Here is a 22,256-nt window from a genome sequence, read left to right as displayed (position 1 = left end):
TAAATGTTTGATAGAATTCACCTGTGAAGCCATCTGGTCCTGGACTTTTGTTTGTTGGAAGATTTTTAATCACAGTTTCAGTTTCATTACTTGTGATTGGTCTGTTCATATTTTCTATTTCTTCCTGGTTCAGTCTTGGAAGGTTATACCTTTTTAAGAATTTGTCCATTTCCTCCAGGTTGTCCATTTTATTGGCATATGGTTGCTTGTAGTAATCCCTCATGATCCTTTGTATTTCTGCAGTGTCAGTTGTTACTTCTTTTTCATTTCTAATTCTGTTGATTTGAGTCTTTTCCCTTTTTTTCTTGTTGAGTCTGGCTAATGGTTTATCAATTTTATTTATCTTCTCAAAGAACCAGCTTTTAGTTTTATTGATCTCTGCTATCGTTTCCTTCATTTCTTTCTCATTTATTTCTGCTTTGGTCTTTATGGTTTCTTTCCTTCTACTTTGGGTTTTGTTTGTTCTTCTTTCTCTAGTTCCTTTAGGTGTAAGTTTAGATTGTTTATTTGAGATATTTCTTGTTTCTTGAGGCAGGATTGTATTGCTATGAACTTCCCTCTTACAACTGCTTTTGCTGCATCCCATAGGTTTTGGATTGTCATGTTTTCATTGTCATTTGTGTCTAGGTATTTTTTGATTTCCTCTTTGATTTCTTCAGTGATCTCTTGGTTATTTAGTAACGTATTGTTTAGCCTCCAAGTGTTTGTGTTTTTTACGTTTTTTCCCCTGTAATTTATTTCTTATCTCATAGTGTTGTGGTCAGAAAGGATGCTTGATATGGTTTTAATTTTCTTAAATTAACTGAGGCTTGATTTGTGACCCAAGATGTGATCTATCCTGGAGAATGTTCCGTGTACACTTGAGAAGAAAGTGCTATCTGCTGTTTTTGGATGGAATGTCCTGTAAATATCAGTTAAATCTATCTGGTCTATTGTGTCATTTAAAGCTTGTGTATTCTTTATTAATTTTCTGTCTGGATGATCTGTCCATTGGTGTAAGTGAGGTGTTAAAGTCCCACACTCTTACTGTGCTACTGTCGATTTTCTCTTTTATAGCTGTTAGCATTTGCCTTATGTATTGAGTGCTCCTATGTTGGGTGCATATATATTTATAATTATTATATCTTCTTCTTGGATTAATCCTTCAATCATTAGGTAGTGTCCTTCCTTGTCTCTTATAACATTCTTTATTTTAAAGTCTATTTTGTCTGATAGAAGAATTGCTCCTCCAGCTTTCTTTTGATTTCCATTTGCATAGAGTATCTTTTTCCATCTCCTCACTTTCAGTCTGTATGTGTCCCTAGGTCTGAAGTGGGTCTCTTGGTAGGCAGCGTATATACGGGCCTTGTTTTTGTATCTATTCAGTCAGTCTGTGTCTTTTGGTTGGAGCATTTAATCCATTTACGTTTAAGGTAATTATCAATATGCATGTTTCTGTTACCGTTTTCTTAATTGTTTTGGGTTTGTTTTTGTAGGTCTTTTCCTTCTCTTGTGTTTCCTGCCTAGAAAAGTTCCTTTAGCATTTGTTGTAAAGCTGGTTTAGTGGTGCTGAATTCTCTTAGCTTTTGCTTGTCTGTAAAGCTTTTGATTTCTCTGTCAAATCTGAATGAAATCCTTGCTGGGTAGAGTAATCTTGGTTGTAGGTCCTTCCCTTTCATCGCTTTAAGTATATCGTGCCGCTCCCTTCTGGCTTGCAGAGTTTCTGCTGAGAAATCAGCTGTTAACCTTATGGGAGTTCACTTGTATGTTATTTGTCGTTTTTCCCTTGCTTCTTTTAATAATTTTTCTTTGTCTTTAGTTCTTGTCAGTTTGATTACTGTGTGTCTCAGTGTGTTTCTCCTTGGGTTTATCCTGCCTGGGACTCTTCTGTGCTTCCTGGACTTGGGTGGCTATTTCCTGTCCCATGTTAGGGAAGTTTTTGACTATAATCTCTTCATATATTTTCTCGGGTCCTTTCTCTCTCTCTTCTCCTTCTGGGACCCCTATAATGCAAATGTTGTTGAGTTTAATGTTGTCCCAGAGGTCTCTTAGGCTGGCTTCATTTCTTTTCGTTCTTTTTTCTTTATTCTGTTCCATGGCAGTGAATTCCACCCTTGTGTCTTCCAGGTCACTTATCTGTTCTTCTCCCTCAGTTATTCTGCTATTGATTCCTTCTAGTGTATTTTTCATTTCAGTTATTGTATTGTTCATCTCTGTTTGTTTGTTTTTTAATTCTTCCAGGTGTTTGTCCTTTAGTTCTCCAAGTCTTCGTTAAACATTTCTTGCATCTTCTCGACCTTTGCCTCCATTCTTTTTCTGAGGTCCTGGATCATCTTCACTATCATTATTCTGAGTTCTTTTTCTGGAAGGTTGCCTATCTCCACCTCATTTAGTTGTTTTTCTGCGTTTTTATCTTGTTCCTTCATCTGGGACATAGTCCTCTGCCTTTTCATTTTGTTTATCTTTCTGTGAATGTGGTTTTCGTTCCACAGGCTGCAGGATTGTAGTTCTTCTTGCTTCTGCTGTCTGCCCTCTTGTGGATGAGGCTATCTAAGAGGTTTGTGCAAGCTTCCTAATGGGAGGGACTGGTCGAGAAGTATACTTAAAATCAACTCTCAGTGTCATCTATCTGAGAACTGTGATAAAAAATTAATAAAGGAATTTAATTGTATATGTTCTTTTCTCAAGATGGCAAGTTAACCATAGAACTTTAGGGTCATTAGGGACCAGAAAGCTAACTTCTTGTCCAACTCCTCCCTTATTTCACAGAGGTAGAGACAGAAGTCTGTACCCATGAAGTGACCTGCCCAGGGTCACACAGTTGAGCAGAGCCAAGAATCATGCTAGAGGCAGGATCAGCCTATCTCAAGTGTTGTGCCATTCCCAGCCTATAACCCCATTCTCCAATGCTGCGAGGAAATAGTTTGTACTTGGAACTTTACACAAAGCACTCAGATGCTGCCATGCACAACCTTTTCTGTAAGTTAATTATATCTTGGTCTCAAAACAACATTCAGACAGTTTTTAGAGGTAGTTTATTTTAAAATTATCCAGTTTGAAAAGAAACACAGGCATCCAAAAGGAGAAAGCTTAATTGCAACATAATTTACTATAAAAAGAGATTCAAAACACCTGCTCACCACTTCGGGGAGTTTGACATTATTCACTTTTAGAGGGCCTCTCCTGTGACTTCTGCTTCCATGTCACCCAAGATAGCATCCTTCCCCTAAATCATGCCACCCTTCCCCTAAACCACACCTTGATCTAGGAACTTCTCTCAGAGTTTTTGAAGCGTGCATTAACTTTGCCTCATGTCTTAGGAGTAATGAGTTTTTATGTTTGAATTATGTATTTTAATGTTTGTCTTATATTTACATCTTAAGAATTGCGTGTCCTAGTCCCCGATCCCTGTGTTCTGGATTTAGGGAACAAGTTCATATTCACCATTTCTGTACTGCTCGTGATTTCCAGAATCATGATCAAATCCCCTCAGAGTTTTTCTGTTTTTGGGCTGAAGATTGTCAATATAATCCAATGTGTTTATAATCCCGACCTTGACTTTTTTCCTCATTGGTGAGTCTGTCTTAAAGTGCCATGAACAGGCACACAACTGTCTTGTAGGGGCACCTGGGCTGTGGATTCACGTAAGAGCCAGATGTTGCTTTCAGTGTTGCTGAAAGCGCCCTGCCCAAGGATATCTGCCGTGGATCAACATTTGGGGGCCTAGTGTGTCTTGAACTGAGGCCTTCATTTTCCAGTCCCGGTGCCGGCAGCATTGTTCCATCTGATGCCCATGTATGGGGAGGGATAAATCTGCACGCCGTTATACCGAAGATGGAGGCAACCATGTATATATGTCCACCTTCCCATCTGTGGCCAAGCAAACTACATTTTGCTACACTTGCAGAGGAGAGCTGTGAATTGGAGCCTCTCTCTGAACTAGCATCTAAAGTAATCAATTTCTTTACTACCGCAGATGGACCTGCAAAGTTTGGATTGATTACATATGACTGTGCCAGACTTGAGTGTTTTATAGGTGAGGTCCTTAGAATTTGTCATAAGTAGTTTTTGAGAAAGATACAAAGCAGGCCTCATTGGGGCTTACTGAGGAGTTCCCAACCCCCAACCCCACTCTGCCTCTAAGGTCAGCATATTTTAGGTGTGTTTTTTCTGTCATTTATTTTTAGCAACTGTAATTTCAGCAGACTCATTTTGAGTTTCCTTCCCTCCCACACTGAATCAAGGAAATTGTTAGCATTCCACAGGTGCTCCTCAGGGAAGCTGGAAACTTGGCAGTGGACAGGATGAATATCTACCTTTAAGTGTCAGTTGTTTAGCTTTCAACCATTTTCTGTCTTAATTGAGCAAGGAAAGAGCTTTCATTTGAAGAGTGAACAAAGGATGGTATGGTTCATGTTCTAAGTGTACTGCCTGGACTTCTCCTAAGCCATATGTGTGAGCTCTATACATACATGATGGCAGAACAGTAATAGCCATACTTCCGTCCATGAGTGCGTGTTTCAAATAGTGTTTGTTCTGTGCAGGGCATTGAGGAGAAATGCAGGTAGAGTGGAGGGTGCGTCCTCAACCTTGAAGCTCACAGAGTCCTTGGAGAAGGAGAACATGCAGTCAGAGGAGAGTGCAGGAAGGTGTACGAGCTCCAACATGGTAGGAGATTCACGTGGAGCTGGAGCTGGAACTTTACCTGGGCCTAGAAGGATTATTTTGGGGAGCTTTGTGGCCAAGCAGCAGACGGTTTGGTAGAGACCATAGAAAGGCAGGGTAGTGACAAGATGAAAGAGAGTGTAAATGTTAGCAGAGTGATTGGGAAACTTTTGTACCAATGAGTCTACCTTCCTCCTGGGGTTTAAATAGTCTGTGGAACAGATTAATGCACCTGTCATTGTTCATATGTCTTTTTTTTTTTTTTTTTTTTTTTTTAGCTTTCTAACTGCACTAATATAAAATGACATTTTCTGGTGATGCTGATGAAGATCTAGCATTGGGAGGGAAGAGTGGGCTTGAGGATGAGGACACAAACCATTATGAATGAATAAGAGAGGATATTAAGACAGAACCAATAATTTGACCCAGCAATTGTACTTCTAAAGTATTTACCAAAGAGAAATGAAAACACATATCCACACAAAGACCTGTATGCAAATGTGCATAGCAGCTTTATTCATAGTAGCCAAAAACTGGAAACATCCATTAACTGGTGAATGATAGACAGATTGTGGTAACTCCATGCAATGAAATACTACTTAGCAATAAAAAGGAACAAAGTATTGATTTGATTTCCATCCAGTAACATGGATGGATCTCGAAAGCGTTATGTTATGTGAAGGAGGTCACTGTGGTCACATATACACGATACACCATACACTGTATGAGTTCATTTCTATGACATTCTAGAAAAAGGAAAACTACAGGGACAGAAAACAGAGCAGTGGTTTCCAGGGGCCAGCGTGGGGGAGGGGATTCAAAGGGCCAAGAGGAAGTTTTTTGGGTGATAGAAATGGACTGTGCCTTGGCTGTATTCACTTGTCCAGATGAACCCAACTGTGTACCTTAAAAGGGTGAATTTTAGTGTATGTAAATTAAACCTCAATAAATCTGACTTAGAACATAGTAAAGTCAGATTGAATGGGGGATAAAAGGCCGCCTGGATGTTAAGTGTGAGCATACAGTGAAATGGAGCTTTTGAAAGAGAGAATCGGGGCATGGTTTACCAGGGAAGGTGGAGGTGATCAGTTTTCTTGGGAAATCTTACGCTTTAGGGCTATGGGTTCAGCTGCTGTGACAGAGATCTAAAGTAATACTGACAAACAAGAAAAATTATTTCTTCTCACATCAAAGTCCAGGGTAGTATGGGGGTTCCGTTCCACAAAGTTACGGAGGCCCAGACTCCTTCCATTTCCTTCCTTTGTCTACCTGGAGGGCTGCTCGTCCTCCTGATCTGAATGGGTCACCACCATGTCCACGTGGAGCCAGCACGAAGGGGAGGGCACGCCTTTTCCCTGTAAGGATGTGGCACCGGCAGGGTGCAGAGAGAAAGAAACACAAGAAGACCGATTTTTGCAAATGAAAATGAGGACACAGGAGAAGGAAAGAACTTGTAGGACAAAAGAGAGAAGAAATGATGTAGGGATTCCAGTAAGAGGGAGTAACTTGAGACTGCTGGAAATGTCATTGGCAAATTTCTTGTCTACACCATTACTTTTCCGTTGTTACTGTTGTTTGCTAAGCCAGGAAAATGAAGTTTATTAACTAGTAGTCTTATTTATTGTAACACTGAACAGTGAAATGGCCTGTAGAAGAGAGGTCTCTACACCCAAGAGAGTAGAAGAACACAGTAAGGAGGAAAGCATTGAACACGTGAAGGCTTTTGGATGTCCTTGCACAGTGGGCAGCGATTTGGGCAGCAGTGGGTGTGGCACCCAGATGATGTAGGACATGGTATAGCCCCTCGCTGGCGTCTGTAGAGACGTAGCTGTCAGCAGCAGGGCTCACAGGGCCCTTCGCTTCAAGGCTGAGTGTGGGTCATCAGGGAGATCCCACTCAGGCCAGGGGTCAGGTGGCAGGAGCTGAGCAGCCAGCAGGAGGGCATGAAGGTGTCGGGCTGACAGCAGGGTGGGGGGCATGGGGCGCAGCAGGCGGGCTGGAGGAGGCGGATCAGGTGTGGGCAGGTGCTGGGCAGGCAGACCAAGCACCGGCAGCACTTGTTGGAGGCATAGATGGTGGTGGTCGGGCCACTGCGGACGCTGCAGCATTACCAAGGGGAGATCCGGCTGCAGGACATGGTCAGGAGGTAGGTTTCGTTTGGCTGAGAAGTCTCCTGCTGTCTTAGTGTCCTCTCCTGAGCCAGCGCTTATATACTCACTCTCCTAGATATCAGCTCATTAGCCTAGATCATGTTCTTCCATCTCAGTTTATAATAATCTCCATAAAATCATCTCATTACCTCAGTCTTTATTACCCTTTGATGTGTGTCTTACCTCATTGCTTTGTTGCCAAATTAGGACTCTTGACAATAGCTGTTTGTCACTGCAGGGAGAGCTTCATCTCACCATTAAAAAAAATTTATTATAGAAATTTTAAACAATAAAAATAAAAAGAAAGGGAATAGTTTAATGAATGTCATGTGCCTCTCACCCACCCAGCTTCAACAGTTATCAGCACTCTGCCATTCTTGCTTTAGGTATCCACCCTCATACTTCTTGTTTCCTAGAGTATTTTTAAAGCAGTTCCCCAATATTTTATCATTTCATCTATAAAACTTTAGTGTATAATATCCAATGGATAAAGCCTTAAAAAAGAATAACCATTGTACCATATGACACTCAATAAAGTTAGAAATATTTCTTTATTATCATCCAACACCCCATCTGTATTCCGTTTCCCCCAGGTGTCTTAAAAATGTCATTTTACAGTTGGTCTGAATCAGGATCTAAACATAGTCCACACGTTGCATTGGGTTGATGTGTCTCTGAAGTTTCTTGGATCCTCACACTGTTTCCTCTCCATTTGTTTGTTTCTTTAATGCAGCGTATTTGTTGAAGAAAGTAGACCATTTGTCCTGCAGAATTTCCCATATTCTAGACTTGGCCAGTTGTAACCTTGCAGTGATACGTGACATGATTCTCTGTACCCTCTGTATCCTGTACACTTGTGTAGTGATATCTAGAGGCTTAATTCCATTCAGGTTTGATTTTCTTTGTGGCAAGGATACACCTTAGCTGGTGCTACTGTATCACATCAGAAGGCATAGGAGTCTGGTTGTCCCACTTTTAGTTATAATAGTATTGACTAATAGGTTCCATTCGGTCCACCCCATGCTTCCATTATAGAGTTCCCCATCCACTTTTCATGGTTTAAGCAGCTGTTGACTCAGCCCCATTCTGTAGGCTTTTCCTGGGAAACCTCTTTTTTAGGAATGGCCAGCTTAGGTAGCTGGCGGTCATGCCTAGTGGTTAGAGTTGGCCTTGCCTGTTTTCCTGGAAGCTGATCATCTGATGAGGCTGACACCTCAGGATATAGAGTTACTGGTTTGCACATATGGAACAAAATCCTTTTGGAATTTCAGATTTTACTGTTCTGTTTTTGAAAGTAGGTAAATTTCCAATTCTTATGACTTGATCCTTCCCTCACTGGATTCTTGAGTTTGTGTACATTTACAAAGATTGTCTTGTTATTGGTTTGAGAACTGAGATGATTATAAAGCTGGCATTTCAAAATTTCATAGTAGGTTCTGGTATTTAATGCATAAAATAATGCATGCTTTCATAGCATAAATACCTAGGCTCCAGTTCTAGTTTTACAAAATACTATTTGTTTGATACTAGGATACTGGTTTGGCTGCTCCAAAATAGGCCAAAATAGTAGTGGCTAAGATAAGACAGAAGGTTCATTTCTCTCTTTTGGAAAATTATGAGCCAGTAGGCAGCTCAGACAGTGGGGAGCTTGCCCCCCAAGGTCATTCAGGGACTCAAGCTCCTATCCAACTATCCAGCCCAGGTGTCACCCTCGTCTGCATAGTTGAGAAGCTGGCTCACCACCACTCCACATTCCAGGCAGTGGCAAAGAGGAGGACTTGGTAGGCAAGCAGCGCCTTTTATGGGAAAGGCAAGCGTCACTTCCTCTTACAGCCCATTAGCCAGAACTAGTCACATGGCCATTATCTTGCCACAGGTTATGCTGGGAAATGCAGTCTCTAGCTGGGCAGGCATGTGCCCTGTAAAACCCAGGAGTTCTGTCACTAAAAGGGAAAAGGAAAGGAAGGATATTAAAGGTCAGTTAGTATTCTTTATTGAATCTTTCCAAGCTTCAGTTTCATCTCATCTGTAACGTGGGGATGAAAACACCCCCCTGTTGTGGCTGTTAGAATCACGTGCTGTTAGAATCACGTGCTGTTAGAATCACGTGCTGTTAGAATCACGTGCATGCACGGATAAGTGTCGTGGAGCATCCAGTTAAGCCCCCTTCACATTCCAGGCCTTCAGTAAATGGTTCCATGCGCTGGGGCCAGAGGGGGGTCAGCGCGGCGTCACAGAGCAGAAAGAGCGTAGTCTTTAAACTCATTGTAGATCTGGCTTTGAATCTTTGTTATTGTTAGCTGTGTGACTGAAGACGCATTTACCTAACCTCTCTGACCCTCTATAATATGAGGGTGTTTAAGAATTTAATGAAAAAGTACATAAAAATATCTAGTGCGGTGCCTGGTGTGTAGAAGATACATGGTAAGTGGTAGCTAATTGCCAAGTGATCTGTGTGTAATTTCTTAGGTAAGCATTCCTGATGGGGAGAAATTATTATGTAAAGTCAGTTTAAAGAGGACTTCTAAGCAGTTTCAACTAGTGACATACAGTCACCATTCTGTGTGTGTTCAGTTTGAATACTTGAGGCTTAACCCTAAGCCAGTGTTTTCTAAAGAAATCTCTGAAAGATACAGGCATTAGAATCAAAAGTAAAATGCAGTAAGAATGCAGGTCCGATCAGAATCTCTGGAAGTAAAGGTGCATCTCCACATTTTTATAAATACCTCCACAGTGGCCTTTATCATACTGAAGTCTAACATCTCAGACCTGATCCACAGCATTTATTTGAAGTATTAGAATACTTATACAGTACTTCGAGAGAAGAAAGAATAATTTATTTTATCTAATTTCAGATAAATAAGATGAGAGCCCTGGGTTTTTGAAATGAACTCAGGGATGAGATTTTTTTTTTCCCCCTCAAAGGTTGCAACTTAAAAAATAATAAATGTTTGCTCTAAATCCTCTTTAGTTATTGCGAAACCAGAGATTTCCTGCATCCTGTCATCATGCAGTGGAAACTGTTGTGAACATGCTGATGCCACACATCACCCAGAAGTTTCGAGATAACCCAGAGGCATCTAAGAATGCGAATCATAGCCTGGCTGTGTTCATCAAGGTGGGGGCCTCCGGGGGAGAGGGTGTCGCCAAGTGCCTAATGTGCTTTTTCTAGCAGAGTGACTCGTACATATAGATGCTCAGTGAATGTTGATGGCAGGTTTTTATGCCAAAGGATAAACTTAGTCACAACAAATGCAGATTTGAAGCCAACTTCCCAAAAAAGCCTAAATACTTAACCTTTGTGGGTTGTTTCCTCCACAGAGATGTTTCACCTTCATGGATAGGGGCTTTGTCTTTAAGCAGATCAACAACTACATCAGCTGCTTTGCTCCTGGAGATCCTAAGGTAGCGTGTGTGTGTGTGTGTGTGTGTTACACACTGTTCTTTTTGTCTCTCTGAGTGACATCTGGATACCCACCTGTTTCTCTTGGTTCACATCAGAATTTTCTTTCAGTCCCAGAGGCACTATTCATTCTCCTCTCTTGGAGATACTAACTAGTACTAACTAGTACTTGCATTGATGTGTGAGATATTAGGGACACAGTAATTCCACATGCAACATAAATACCTGTTGATTTTTCTCATAAATACCTTAAATGACTTCTCAGCTGCAAAACTAAAAGTATATGTGTTGCAAATCATAGTTTATTTAACAAGGTAACAGAAGTAACCATGTAGCCTTTCTCTGCTAGAATTATCTGTCTCTTCCCTTGCATGTCTATTTTAAAGCTCTGCCTTACTCATTTTTTTATTGCACTGAATCTGTGTCTATAATTATAAGCTGCCTGAAATCCTTTATTGAAGTAAGAGGAGCATAAATCATAAATGCCCTAAAAGTCAGTGGAGGACATTGTTTAATGAAATGTGTTCCCAATTTTCAAACAAATCCCTGCAGACATTCTGAAATCTGTAAAATAGCCTAGAGCGTGCAGCTCTAAGACAGGGAAGAGGCTAAAGACGAGTGTGTGATTCCTAATAGGTTTTTCAGGAGGCTGTATAAAGTATCCACTGAGGTATTTAACTTATGACTAACCATTTTTTTCCTGCAGACCCTCTTTGAATACAAATTTGAATTTCTCCGTGTGGTGTGCAATCATGAACATTATATTCCGTTGAATTTACCAATGCCATTTGGAAAAGGCAGGATTCAAAGATATCAAGGTAATCTATCTTTAAATATATTAATCCTAGTCTTTTCAGAAAGAGAGCCATTCATTTTTAATAAAAGAGAATTAGTTCACGCATGACATTCAAATTATCTGATATTTTTCATTGATGAATTGATTTTTTTTCTTGTTAAATTTCCATTAAAAAAAATTGATAAAATGCTATATAGGAACTTACTTTTTTTTAGCAAATTTACCAGACTACAGATCATGCCAGTGTGACTCTTTTTCATTGAAAAATTCCATTGCTTAAACAATAGTAATCCATTTTATTTACTGTAGTTTATTTTTATTTGTTTCACTTTTCTTTTTTCTTATGAATTAGCTTTTCTTTCACCAGCTGTGGAGTCAAATGACACTCCTGTAGGTAGGTGTGGGGTGTGATGCTTGCTTTCTTGCATCTTCCTCCTTTAAAAGAAAAAGAATGCAAGTGATTGCTGAAATGCTTACATATGCTATTCATGTAGGCATTTGCCGTATACTTGGATCAGTTTTAAAATTGATGATAAACCAGTGAATTTGTTCTCACTGTAGCTAAGACATTGCCATAAGCATCCCCAGGGGGCATCTGGTTTTTTGCTCCTGGGGTCAGTAGGTCCACTAGGACGTTTCTTTAAGAAGTAAAGCAAACAAACAAAAAGCTCTGCTTCATTTCAAAAATGTATTATTCCACCGTTTTCATAGTCCTTGTTTATAGCAGTAGCAGTAACCTATGTCACAAGCAACATGGCTTTTCACATGCTTTTTATGTTTGCATGCTGAGTCTTTATTAACTGTTCTGTATCCTTTTTGAGTTTGAAGAGAATTAAGCTCATAGAGGTTTCTTTGTCTTCACTGAGTAAGTCAAATGAATCAAATTAGTCTCTTGGGTCTGTCAAGTAGTATCTAGCACCTTGTAGGTGCTCAGGATTATTTATGCTAAAGGAGATAAAAAGTGGAAGGATGCCACCAAACTATTAATGACACCTAAATCAACTGACTCTGAAATTCAGAGAGAAACTCACAAAGGAATTCATTCAGAGACATAAATACCTTGCCTTTTAAAGAGCAAGAAGGGGGACTGTGGCCTGAAGTTGGCGGTCATACATTCAGCAAATATTTGCTCAGCACCAACTATACCTAGCCTTGGGATAGAGTTGTGGACAACAAGGATGAAATCCCCTGCTGTCTTACCTGTGTGAAATATGTAGAACATGAGAGAGTGATAAGTGCTAAGGAGAGAGAAATAAAGCAAGAGAAGGGGATAGGAAATGGGCTGGCATTGAGATCGGGTGGCCAGGCAAAGCCTCACTGAGAAGGCAACTTTGGGATGATAATTGAAGAAGGTGAGGGGTTGAGCTCCTGGGCTCTTCAGCATCCCCCATCCAACCCCAGCCCGCCCGCCTGTCCCACCCCGCACTGTTCCCCACACGCCAGGCACACCTGCTGGTCCCAGCTCCTCACACATGGCAGGCCCTCCCTGCACTTCTCAGCCTCACGCAGCACCTCCCTGGGGATCCTCATCTTCCTCCTGGCCAGCCACTCAGCACCTCCCATGTGGGCCCAGCCAGGTCTCCCCCTCGCCTCTCCCAGCGCCCCACCTGGAGTGAATTGCTCCCTACTCTGCACCCCAGACCCTCCTTCACCCCACCTTCAGTTCCTAGCCCACCTGTCCTTGGAGACCGTGACTGTCTTTTCCTCTCACCTGTCAGGGTGCTGAGGATAGCTCTTTCTGCCCAGCGGTTGGGCAGTGAACGTGTGCTAATGTCCATCTTCCCCACTGGCCCAATTGTCTATCCTGTAGAAGCAAGTGAGGAGTGAGGAGGAGACCCTTCAGGTACCCCACAGACTCACACAAGCTCTTAGTAGACTGTCGGGGTATTTGGCGGCTAGAAGGGCCGCCCTAGGCAGGTGGCGTGGGTCAGCTACAGATAATTTCCAGAACTGCACTGATGGGAATAAAGTTTCGGCTTTTTTTTTAGCATCCTCCTTCCTCTTACCCGTCTCACCTGCTCCTCCACTCTCCTCTCTGCACATGCACACGTACACACACACACGTGTACAATTAAACCCATAAATAGTTCTCCTTCTAAGGGGATCATGTGAATTCAAGCTGTGAACTGTCTTTTCAGTAAACTGGACTTAAAGATCATAAACAGTGGACATGAGTATTCTGGAAAGATGAATACTCTTTCCCTTCCTTCTGCTAAAGAGTTCATAGGACTTGGGTCAGACTTTGAATAGGTTTAGAAGCAACTAACATGGGATTAAAGTCAAAGGAGAGGCCTATAGATTTTCCTCTAACAATGGATTCAGTATAAGAATTTAAATCCGAGCCACAGCTTTCTGGATAGGTGTATTTCAGCTTTAGAGTGTTATGTTTAGCTGCTTTTATTTACCGTCCCTCAGTAGGTTTCACGTTTGCTTATTATCTCTTTTCCAGAAGAGCTTTCAGTCTTGTCACTTAGCTTGCTGATGACTTACTAGTTCGATTTGGTGCTTTGTCCATTTTAGTTCTAATTTATATTAGTTTTCTGTTGGCTTTTTGAGGTAAAGAAGTTTTAAAAGTATATTTTAGAAAATTCTAAGTCAAATAAGATCTTCTTCAGTGATAGCAAAATAATAGGTAATATGGTAACTCGTTCATTTTAAACACATTGGGTTTTAATGGGTGTATACGGGCATTAATGACCAGGAAATAGATAAATGAACTCATGTAGTGAAGAACATTTTAATAGACCACCTATATTTATTCTTTAATTACGTGTCTGTTATGCACAAATTACTCCCCTATAATGTTGTCAGTTACTACAATTTTATTTTTAAATTTCATATCAATAACAAAATTACATTTGTAATATAACATGCTGTTCTATATTCTAAAAATTGGTTCTAAAACTATTCACTAACTTAATAATTATGTAGGATGTAATACCTTTTAAAATCAAAATCCAGTGCATTTATTTGTATTTAAATTTTGTTTTCACTTTGGAGTGCAGAGCAGTATTTTAGGTTATCAGCCCTTTCCCCTTGGAAGCCAGGTGTGACCACCTGATGACACACACAGGGGAGGCTGAAAGCAAAGGATGAGCTTGGTTTTTATTTTATTCAAAGAGTGTTACATCCTTTCTAACTAAAGCAGTTTCTATCCTCATTTCAGATCTCCAGCTTGACTACGCATTAACGGATGAGTTCTGCAGAAACCACTTCTTGGTGGGACTGTTACTGAGGGAGGTGGGGACCGCCCTCCAGGAGTTCAGGGAGGTCCGGCTGATTGCCATCGGTGTGCTTAAGAACCTGCTGATAAAGCATTCTTTTGATGACAGATATGCTTCCAGGGTGAGTGTTCCCTAATGGAAGGAAATATGATTGATAAATGTCCTTCATTTTGAGTAATATAAAGAAATAAGCAATTAGAAAATTAGTGGTAACAGCACTAAGACTTTCTCTGTTTATACAATAAAATCTAACAGCAGTCTTATAGGAAGGATCCAAATACAGGAGATGGCCAAGTGCTAGCTCAGTCCATCATTAAATTCTGAGTCCGGGATAAACTTACACTTTGCGCCTTTGTTTCAGAGCCATCAAGCAAGGATAGCCACTCTCTACCTGCCTCTGTTCGGTCTGCTGATTGAGAATGTCCAGCGGATCAACGTGAGAGATGTGTCTCCCTTCCCCGTGAACCCTGGCAGTGTACGTAAGCACATTCACATAGACACAGCCTGTATTTGCTTCCTGTGGCTGCCCTAACAAAATACCACAAACTGGGTGGCCAAAAACAACAGAAATTTATTCTCTCACAGTCAGAAAGCCAGAAGTCCAAAATCAAGATGTCAGCTGGGTTGGTTCCTTCTCGAGGCTCTGGGTGAAGAGTTGGTTCTACGCCTTTCTCCTAGCTTCTGGTGGTTGCCCGAAATCCTTGCTTTTTTTAGCTTATAGCTGTATCACTCCAATCTCTGCCTCTGTCTTCACATGGTGTTCTCCCTGGTGTGTGTCTGTGTCTCTGGTGTCCTGTCCTGTCCTTATAAGGACACCAGTGCTTGGATTTAGGGCCCACCCTAATCCAGGATGACATCATCTTATCTTACATCTTAATTACATATGCAAAGACCCTCTTTCCAAATAAGGTCACATTCTGAGGTTCAGAGTGGATATGCAATTGGAGGGACACTATTCAACTATACACGTCTCCTCTTTTTTTGCCCCTAAAACCATAATAATCTACAGTAGTCTTGGTAAGTTGCATTTCTGGCTAAGATGGGGTCAATCAGTAAACCTTCAACTCTTGTTAAAAATCATTATAAAAAGCCATGCTTTCCCGATGGCTCGTTTTCTTGTAAGATCTCAGGATCTTCTTTGTGTAGCCAACAAAAAGTTATAGAGGAAGGAGTTTTTTTTTTTTTTTTTTTTTTAAAAAAAGCATAGTTCTAACCTCCGTGCTATAAGAGCTCAGTGCTAGCCCCGGTTCTGATGTAACATACTACACAGTCTTGGAAAAGCCACCTCTTGGGACTGAAGTTTCTCTGTGTCTGTAAAATTAGAAAGATAATCAGACTAGATGTCGGGGGGCCAGGGTGAATGACCCCACCTCCCCAAACTGACCACCTTAATTTACTTTAGCTTTATGCAGTCATTTAAAGATATACTGGAAATTAAGTTGACTGAAGGGTGATGCCAGAAATTATCTCAAAGCGTTTTGGTTGGAGACAATCTGCCATTAATTTGGATAGGTGTTAGCAGTTCAGCAGTGCCCTTTTCCTGTTTATTCTGGACCCGTGAACCGGCTCCATTGTTCATCTTGCCACTTTGTCATTACGGCATACACCGGGGGAGCTCCCTTGTGTGTATTTCTGTCCCTTTCCCCCCAGCAGTGGTGCTTTGTCCTGTTTCTTATACATCTCCTACGTGATGGTGCATTGAGATGAACCGTATTTCTAGAATAGTTTTTGTAGTTCCAGAGACCGTGAATGTTCACTGTCCTTACATGGAATGCACCACACTAATCTCACCCTCTACAACATTGTATTTCACATGTGTATTCTCTAAATTTGTCTGCTTTTCTAATCGGAATAAGTAATTCAGGGTGTAATGCTACCTATCTGTACTGCTTCAACTCTGAGAAAAATGAACACCAGCTTTTGCTTTGGCTTTCATGAAAGTAAAATCCCTTTTATGACATGACTTCATAATGCCCATAATTTCTCCACTGATAGAGAATTCACACGAAGCGCCCACCTTGCAGAGATTTTCACTGCTGCTATTGTGAGGTCACTGTTGCTCATTTGGGAAGATTTCTGATGTGAGAGAAAAAAACCAACGTTCCAGTTAGAAAGAGCACGTGAGGCTTCTTCTGAAGGAAGAAACATACAGAAATAATCTACAGAAATGTTGGGCATCAGAGCTCTGGAAAGGGAAGGGTGCTAGACCTCCTGGGGAAATACAGGACTTCATGGGCCAAGGTTTCCCTGCCCGCCCCAGACCTGAAGTGCCACGTGCTCCCTCCTCCTGCTCCTTCTCTGACCCCCACCCCCCACCCCCACCCCCCGCTGTCCTCCTCCCACTCAGGCACGTTTAACATGCCAGGCTGTTCTGCCCTGTTCTTATACTCGCCCTCACACTTCCAAGAACTGTTGGTGAATCCTTTAAAGTCATCTTCAATTGTTTCTTGTCTCTCTCCTCCTTGACAGACTGTGAAGGAGGAATCCCTTACTTTGCCAGCCGTGAACCCGATAGTGACACCGCAGAAGTCTGGGAGCACGCTGGATGCCAGTCTGCACAAGGACCTCTTTGGTGCCATCTCTGGCATTGGTAATGCTCGGCCTCTGACCTGTTTCTCTGCAGTCTAATTCGGAAAGCGTCTTTAATCCAATCATTTGTTAGCTTTCAAATCAGAACTTTGACGTCTTGAGTTTCTACTTCAAATATTCTTTTCCTGATTTTGCTCCTCAGCTCTGAAACCCCTTAACTCTACACTGAAATAAAGATCTCAAATTTCAGGAATAACACATGTAGTACACTTAACCACATATTTGTCCTGTTTGCTTTTTGTTTAATGCGTGTTAATTTTTCATTTTAAATCTTCAAACTGGATTGTTTATGCTTTTAGGAAAAGAATATCTTTGCAAGTGTGTGTGTGGTGGGTAGGATTTATTTGTAGTGTTAATGATTTAGATGAGATATGACAGAGTAATTGCTGATGGAGATACTGGTTTATGGCTAGAATGCAGTCCTGAAATCAGTTTTCTAAAATCTTCTTTCCTACAATATTTTTTCTATCTGAAATAATGTTAGAGCAGCCCCCATGGGGAGGAAAACAGATGGCATAAATCAAGATTCAAATTGAGTAGTTTTTCCATAAGAATATGCCTGAGAAATGTATTTATTAATATTATGATTGATTGAGCTCATGTGCCAGCTCCTTCATAAAGATAATGGTACAAAAAAATATGTATATCTTCACAGACACTCACAGGCTTATACTGTCTTTATTTCTTCCTCTCTTTTACACCACAGTTTGAATAAATGAAGCATCCTGCTGTGGCTAATGCTTAGACCACCCAATAATGGAACTAACTCATAGGGCAGAATAAAGGGCAGTCCTTTTACCTAATTAACCTGCAGGACTGTGGTTCATTCTGAGTTTATGTCCTTAGCTTTTGTGTTGTTCTAGTTGCTAACGTGGTATTTCATGTGGGTGATGAAACTGGCCAGACTGTAAAATTGGAAACCGCATACCAATGCTCAGATTTATCCCATAATGCCCATACCAGTCTTTAATCTTACTTCTGTTTCTGTGTATTTTTCATAGTAATACTTACCTCATTTGGCGTCGTAAAGATGAAATGAGTTAATTCATACAAAATGCAGAGCCTGGCACGTGGTGTTTCCATTGCCTTTCTCATGGGGCCCTCGCTCTGACTCCTTTGCCTCACTCTGTCCACAAGCCCAGCCACTCTCCAGGAGTGGGGAAGGGGTCCTTTCAGGGGCTTTGTCTGCAGCGGTTCACAGCACTGTTTTTAAAGTCAGACAGATGTGGCTTTGGATCCAGACTCCACCATTTATAATTGCCATGGGCAGGGTGTCTCTCCTCTTTACCCTGTGTCCACATCTCAGTAATAGAGTCGTGGTGAGGGATGAAGAGCTAGTTGAATGTGTGCAGTGCTTGGCAAGGTAAACTGTGTTATTATTTGACCGCCATTATAACAAGCACAGTTCTTCAGTGTTATTCATGCTTTGTGATAGACTCTTAGTAGCCTAAATCTTAACTCTCTGTCCTCTCTGACCAGTATTCTGTAGGATTCAAGACTTTGTGGAAATGATGAAACTAGAATGAGGTGATGTTTTGACTCTGACTTGATTCTCCAATTCCACATTCACCTTGTTAGGGTTTGGGATGCCTTGAGAACATAGAGATGAGCCGAAGCGGGGGTCTTTAGCACAACTTCAGTGACATAAATGGCCTTCGATTGCTCTGTGTTCATGGTGAAGTTACAAAAAGTACTCAAGGCTAATTTTGTCCCTTTTCATTCTTTCTTGAATTTCAAGATCTGGATCCACTTTTCATGGGAATTCACCACAATAGACTTAATTTATACGCAGGCTTTTATCTATGTTGCCCCCATCTTTAAACACTTTAATCCTTGTTTCCTTTTAGGAATGCCTTCCAGGAAAGCCCCCACCTTTGAACTGGGTTTACTAGTTGTTTTCTGGTAGCTTTAGCAATTCTTCTTTTATTCCTCAAGGAATTTCCAGTTAGTTTTAGTCCCAGTGCTTATCCTTCAAGAGCTGACTTTCTCCTTACATCTCTTAAGGAAATTCTGTTTCCACACTTACTGAGAATGTACCCGCAGCAGTTTTTTTAATGTCTTTGGAACGTGGTGCATGAACATTTCTGAAACTGATTCATTGCCTGGATAAAAACTACTCTAAGATTACATTCATTTTAGGGGCTTCCCTCGTGGCACAGTGGTTGGGAGTCCGCCTGCCAATGCAGGGGACACGAGTTCAAGCCCTGGTCCGGGAAGATCCCACATGCCGCGGAGCAACTAAGCCCGTGCGCCACAACTACTGAGCCTGTGCTCTAGAGCCCGTGAGCCACAACTGCTGAGCCTGTGTGCTGCAGCTACTAAGGCCCGCGCGCCTGGAGCCCATGCTCCACAGCAGGAGAGGCCATCACAGTGAGAGGCCTGTGCACCGCGGCAAGGAGTGGCCCCCGCTCGCCACAGCTGGAGGGGGCCCGCGCACAGCAGCGAAGATCCGACACAGCCAAAAATAAATAAATTAATTTAAAAAAAAAAGATTACATTCTCAAGGCATGCATTCTTAGGCTCAGGGTTCCTTTACCTACCTACTCAGTGTATTGCATTTTGCTGTCTGTACAAAGGGGAGAGAGCTGAACTAAATTTCTTTTAAAAGTTATGCACTGGGCCAGGATATTAAATACACACACACACACACACACACACACACACACACCCCAGGAACATAGTTCTACTAAGCATGTTGATTTTGATTTATTGCATTTACATCTGTTTGCCTTAGATTAGGACTCTTGTTCTGGAACTGAGCCTAAAACTTTGAGAATTTAATGTCTAATCTTACTTTACTGAGAGCCTTTTCCTCCTGAGTTCTGTGTTCTACACTAAGTATGAAGTCTGGTTATATTAGGAAAACGATAGTTATAATTTGGTCACAGTGCGTGTTTCTTTTCTGAGTATAGAAGAAGGCCCCTGGCTTTTTCATAGTGTTTTCACCTGCACCCTGCAGCAGTCAATCACACAGCTCCTCTTCTGGGTAGGCGCAGCCCCTGGCCAATGGTTTACGTGTTCCTACCTGCACTTACATTCTCAGATTCCCTTGCCCTTCTTTTCTTGATATACTTAATACACTGAATTGGTTTCAGAGATGGTGATGGATAAACCTGAGTGTTAGGGACGGGGAGGGGATTAACTTAGAGGTGTATCAGTCCATGGCAGCTAATTTGCAGGCTGAAACCCAAAAAAGGGCCTGCCTGTTCTGAGGTGCCAAGTAAAGGCATCTGAGGTGAAGGCAGCTTGGGGATGGGAGGCTGTGCTTAAAGCTTGCTGCAGCGTGGCGCCGAAAGTCTTCTGCAGTGTGCACTGCCAGCCCAGGCTCGCAGCCGGAGGCATGCCTTTTGGTTCAAACCAGAATGTGCAAGTCTAAGAGTCATTTTTAATTATGTGATTTATTTAAATCTTATCTAAGCAGGAAGTCAATCTATTACTTTAAAAAATTCCACAGTATTGAGGTAGGGGCTGACTTCTCCCTTAAAATGCTGTTTTTTTCAACAGATGTCACAAATTTTATTTCCAAGTTAGATTTCCTTTCTGCTTGTAACTGTTTATTGCAGAGATTCCCAAACATTCTCAATTCACAGCACCCTTATTATCAAAGTAATTTTTCATGGAGTCCCCAGGCCAAAAGAAACTCCTAATGGTTCGTTTATTAGGTACTTAGGGCCAAATAATAAGTACTTATAACCTAACAACTTAGTAGGCATTTGAAAACTATATACATACATAAATTTAAAGAAAAAAATTTTTATTTTTAATAACCACGATTCTTACTAATGGGTTGTGTGTGCCTGTTGGGCGCTACACGGCTTCTCAAATTTGGAATCAGATTGCTCACCAACATTCTCATTTCCTGTTCCACACTGATTTTCACCCAGTACTTGCTTTTTATCATAGCGACCACCAAATACCCTGCTTCATAGAGATATGACATCATGGAAAGGAATGTAGCACAGTCGGAGGTTGAAACTATAGTTTCCAGCAGATGTCAAGTATCACTGTGTTTTCCTTGAAATTTTAAAATGTCCCATGACACCCCTCAGAGTTTTCTGGGGTACCTCAGCCCACCGTTTGAGTACTGTGGGTTTATTGCATGGTTTAGTTTTTTTTATTTGATAGTTGTAGGTGGATTGATCTTTTTAATTTTTTGAAGTCTTTATTCTACCCCAGTCTGAACCAGCATGTTCTCCTTTAGTCTGAGCAATCCAAGGTGGTTTCTCATAAGTGAATTGATAGTTATGTCTGAACGTTTCAGATTAACGGTTATTTGTATCTCAATCTAAATGGCCTGGTTCTTTAAGGGAGAGGTGATTGAATGAAACTCTTGAGCCAGCTTTCTCACAGGAAAAATAAGAGCCATAAAAGCAGTTTCCCTTAGAGTTCAGTACTTATTTTTATTTTGTTCTGTCTCACCAAATCTTTGGTCTTGGCTTGATTTCTGTTTAGCTTCTCCATATACAAACTCAACTCCAAACATCAGTAGTGTGAGAAATGCTGATTCAAGAGGATCCCTCATAAGCACAGATTCCGGGAACAGCCTTCCAGAAAGGAATAGTGAGAAGAGCAATTCCCTGGATAAGGTAATTTCTTTTAATGTAACTTGAGTGTTTCTTATAACTAATGGATTTAGCCCAAAGTAAGCATGCTTCATGTTCTAGTGTTCAGTAAGTATGACCTTTTTTTTTTTTTCCTTAAACAACTCAGTTAACCTGGGGTAGATGATCTCAGAGTACGATCTAAGGATGGGGCCCATTCCCTGAAACCCCCTGATTCCTGTTCTAGGATTTCATCAGGGCACTGTTTACAGTGGAGCACTTTGAGCCAGTGGTTCTGGCAGTTTGAACAGGTTGGGAGATCAAAATGCCACTTGCTTAGAATCCCCACGGTCTGTGTGCCAGAGAACACCGATTATAACACAGTTATCTATGCAAATGGGCGCTGCATCCAAAGCTGGCTCCAAGAAAGATGAATCAGTCATATAGATGAGGCAGGGATAAGGCTTTATTTAAAATCACTCTATTCACACTGTGCCCCCAACACAACACATCCTCCTCATATTTAACTATTTTTTTCTTGAAATACCTAAGTTTGGAATTTTGTGCAGATGGATAAAGCTTGGATTTAAACCTGGAACCATGATAGATTAGTCTCAACTTAGCCACGTTTTCCTAAGTTATTTCAAGTTATAGGCAAGTTATGTATAGGTTAGGTTAAGTTATAGGTTTATGTACCAATAAACAAGTGATTCTCTTAGGGATGTATTCCTAGTTCTCAGAAACGTGGAAGCCGCCCTTCCTCGGGGTCAGGTTCGTAACCTTACCGCGGCTGTGTGGTGGCCGACCTCGCCGTGATGATCCTCAGCTGGGGTTCTGTAGCCGCCCGAGCATCTCCGCGCAGGTGTCATGACCTGTCGAACTTCTCCCTTGACCCTGACATGCCTTCGT

The 22,256-nt window shown here is 41.4% G+C and overlaps 1 protein-coding gene across 26 annotated transcripts in view; it reads left to right on the top strand.

Moving 5' to 3' along the window:
* DOCK9 (dedicator of cytokinesis 9) overlaps positions 1-22,256 on the top strand; it is a 324,518-nt gene that overhangs the window by 243,602 nt on the left and 58,660 nt on the right. For 25 of the 26 annotated variants that reach the window (XM_082366033.1, XM_082366053.1, XM_082366052.1 and 22 more), the window contains 7 exons: positions 9,766-9,912; positions 10,116-10,199; positions 10,904-11,015; positions 14,160-14,338; positions 14,579-14,692; positions 16,687-16,807; positions 21,259-21,392. In XM_082366033.1, the coding sequence (XP_082222159.1) occupies positions 9,766-9,912; positions 10,116-10,199; positions 10,904-11,015; positions 14,160-14,338; positions 14,579-14,692; positions 16,687-16,807; positions 21,259-21,392 (891 nt within the window). Of the gene's footprint in view, positions 1-9,765; positions 9,913-10,115; positions 10,200-10,903; positions 11,016-14,159; positions 14,339-14,578; positions 14,693-16,686; positions 16,808-21,258; positions 21,393-22,066; positions 22,238-22,256 lie in introns of those variants that run through there. The other variant, XM_082366047.1, reaches the window with a different exon arrangement.

This window comes from Balaenoptera borealis (genome assembly GCF_965194805.1).
Source record: "Balaenoptera borealis genome assembly, chromosome: 18".
In the NCBI taxonomy this organism is placed as follows: Eukaryota; Metazoa; Chordata; class Mammalia; order Artiodactyla; family Balaenopteridae; genus Balaenoptera; species Balaenoptera borealis.
Note: the sequence above shows the minus strand (reverse complement) of the source record. Positions and strands in the feature narration are given on the sequence as shown.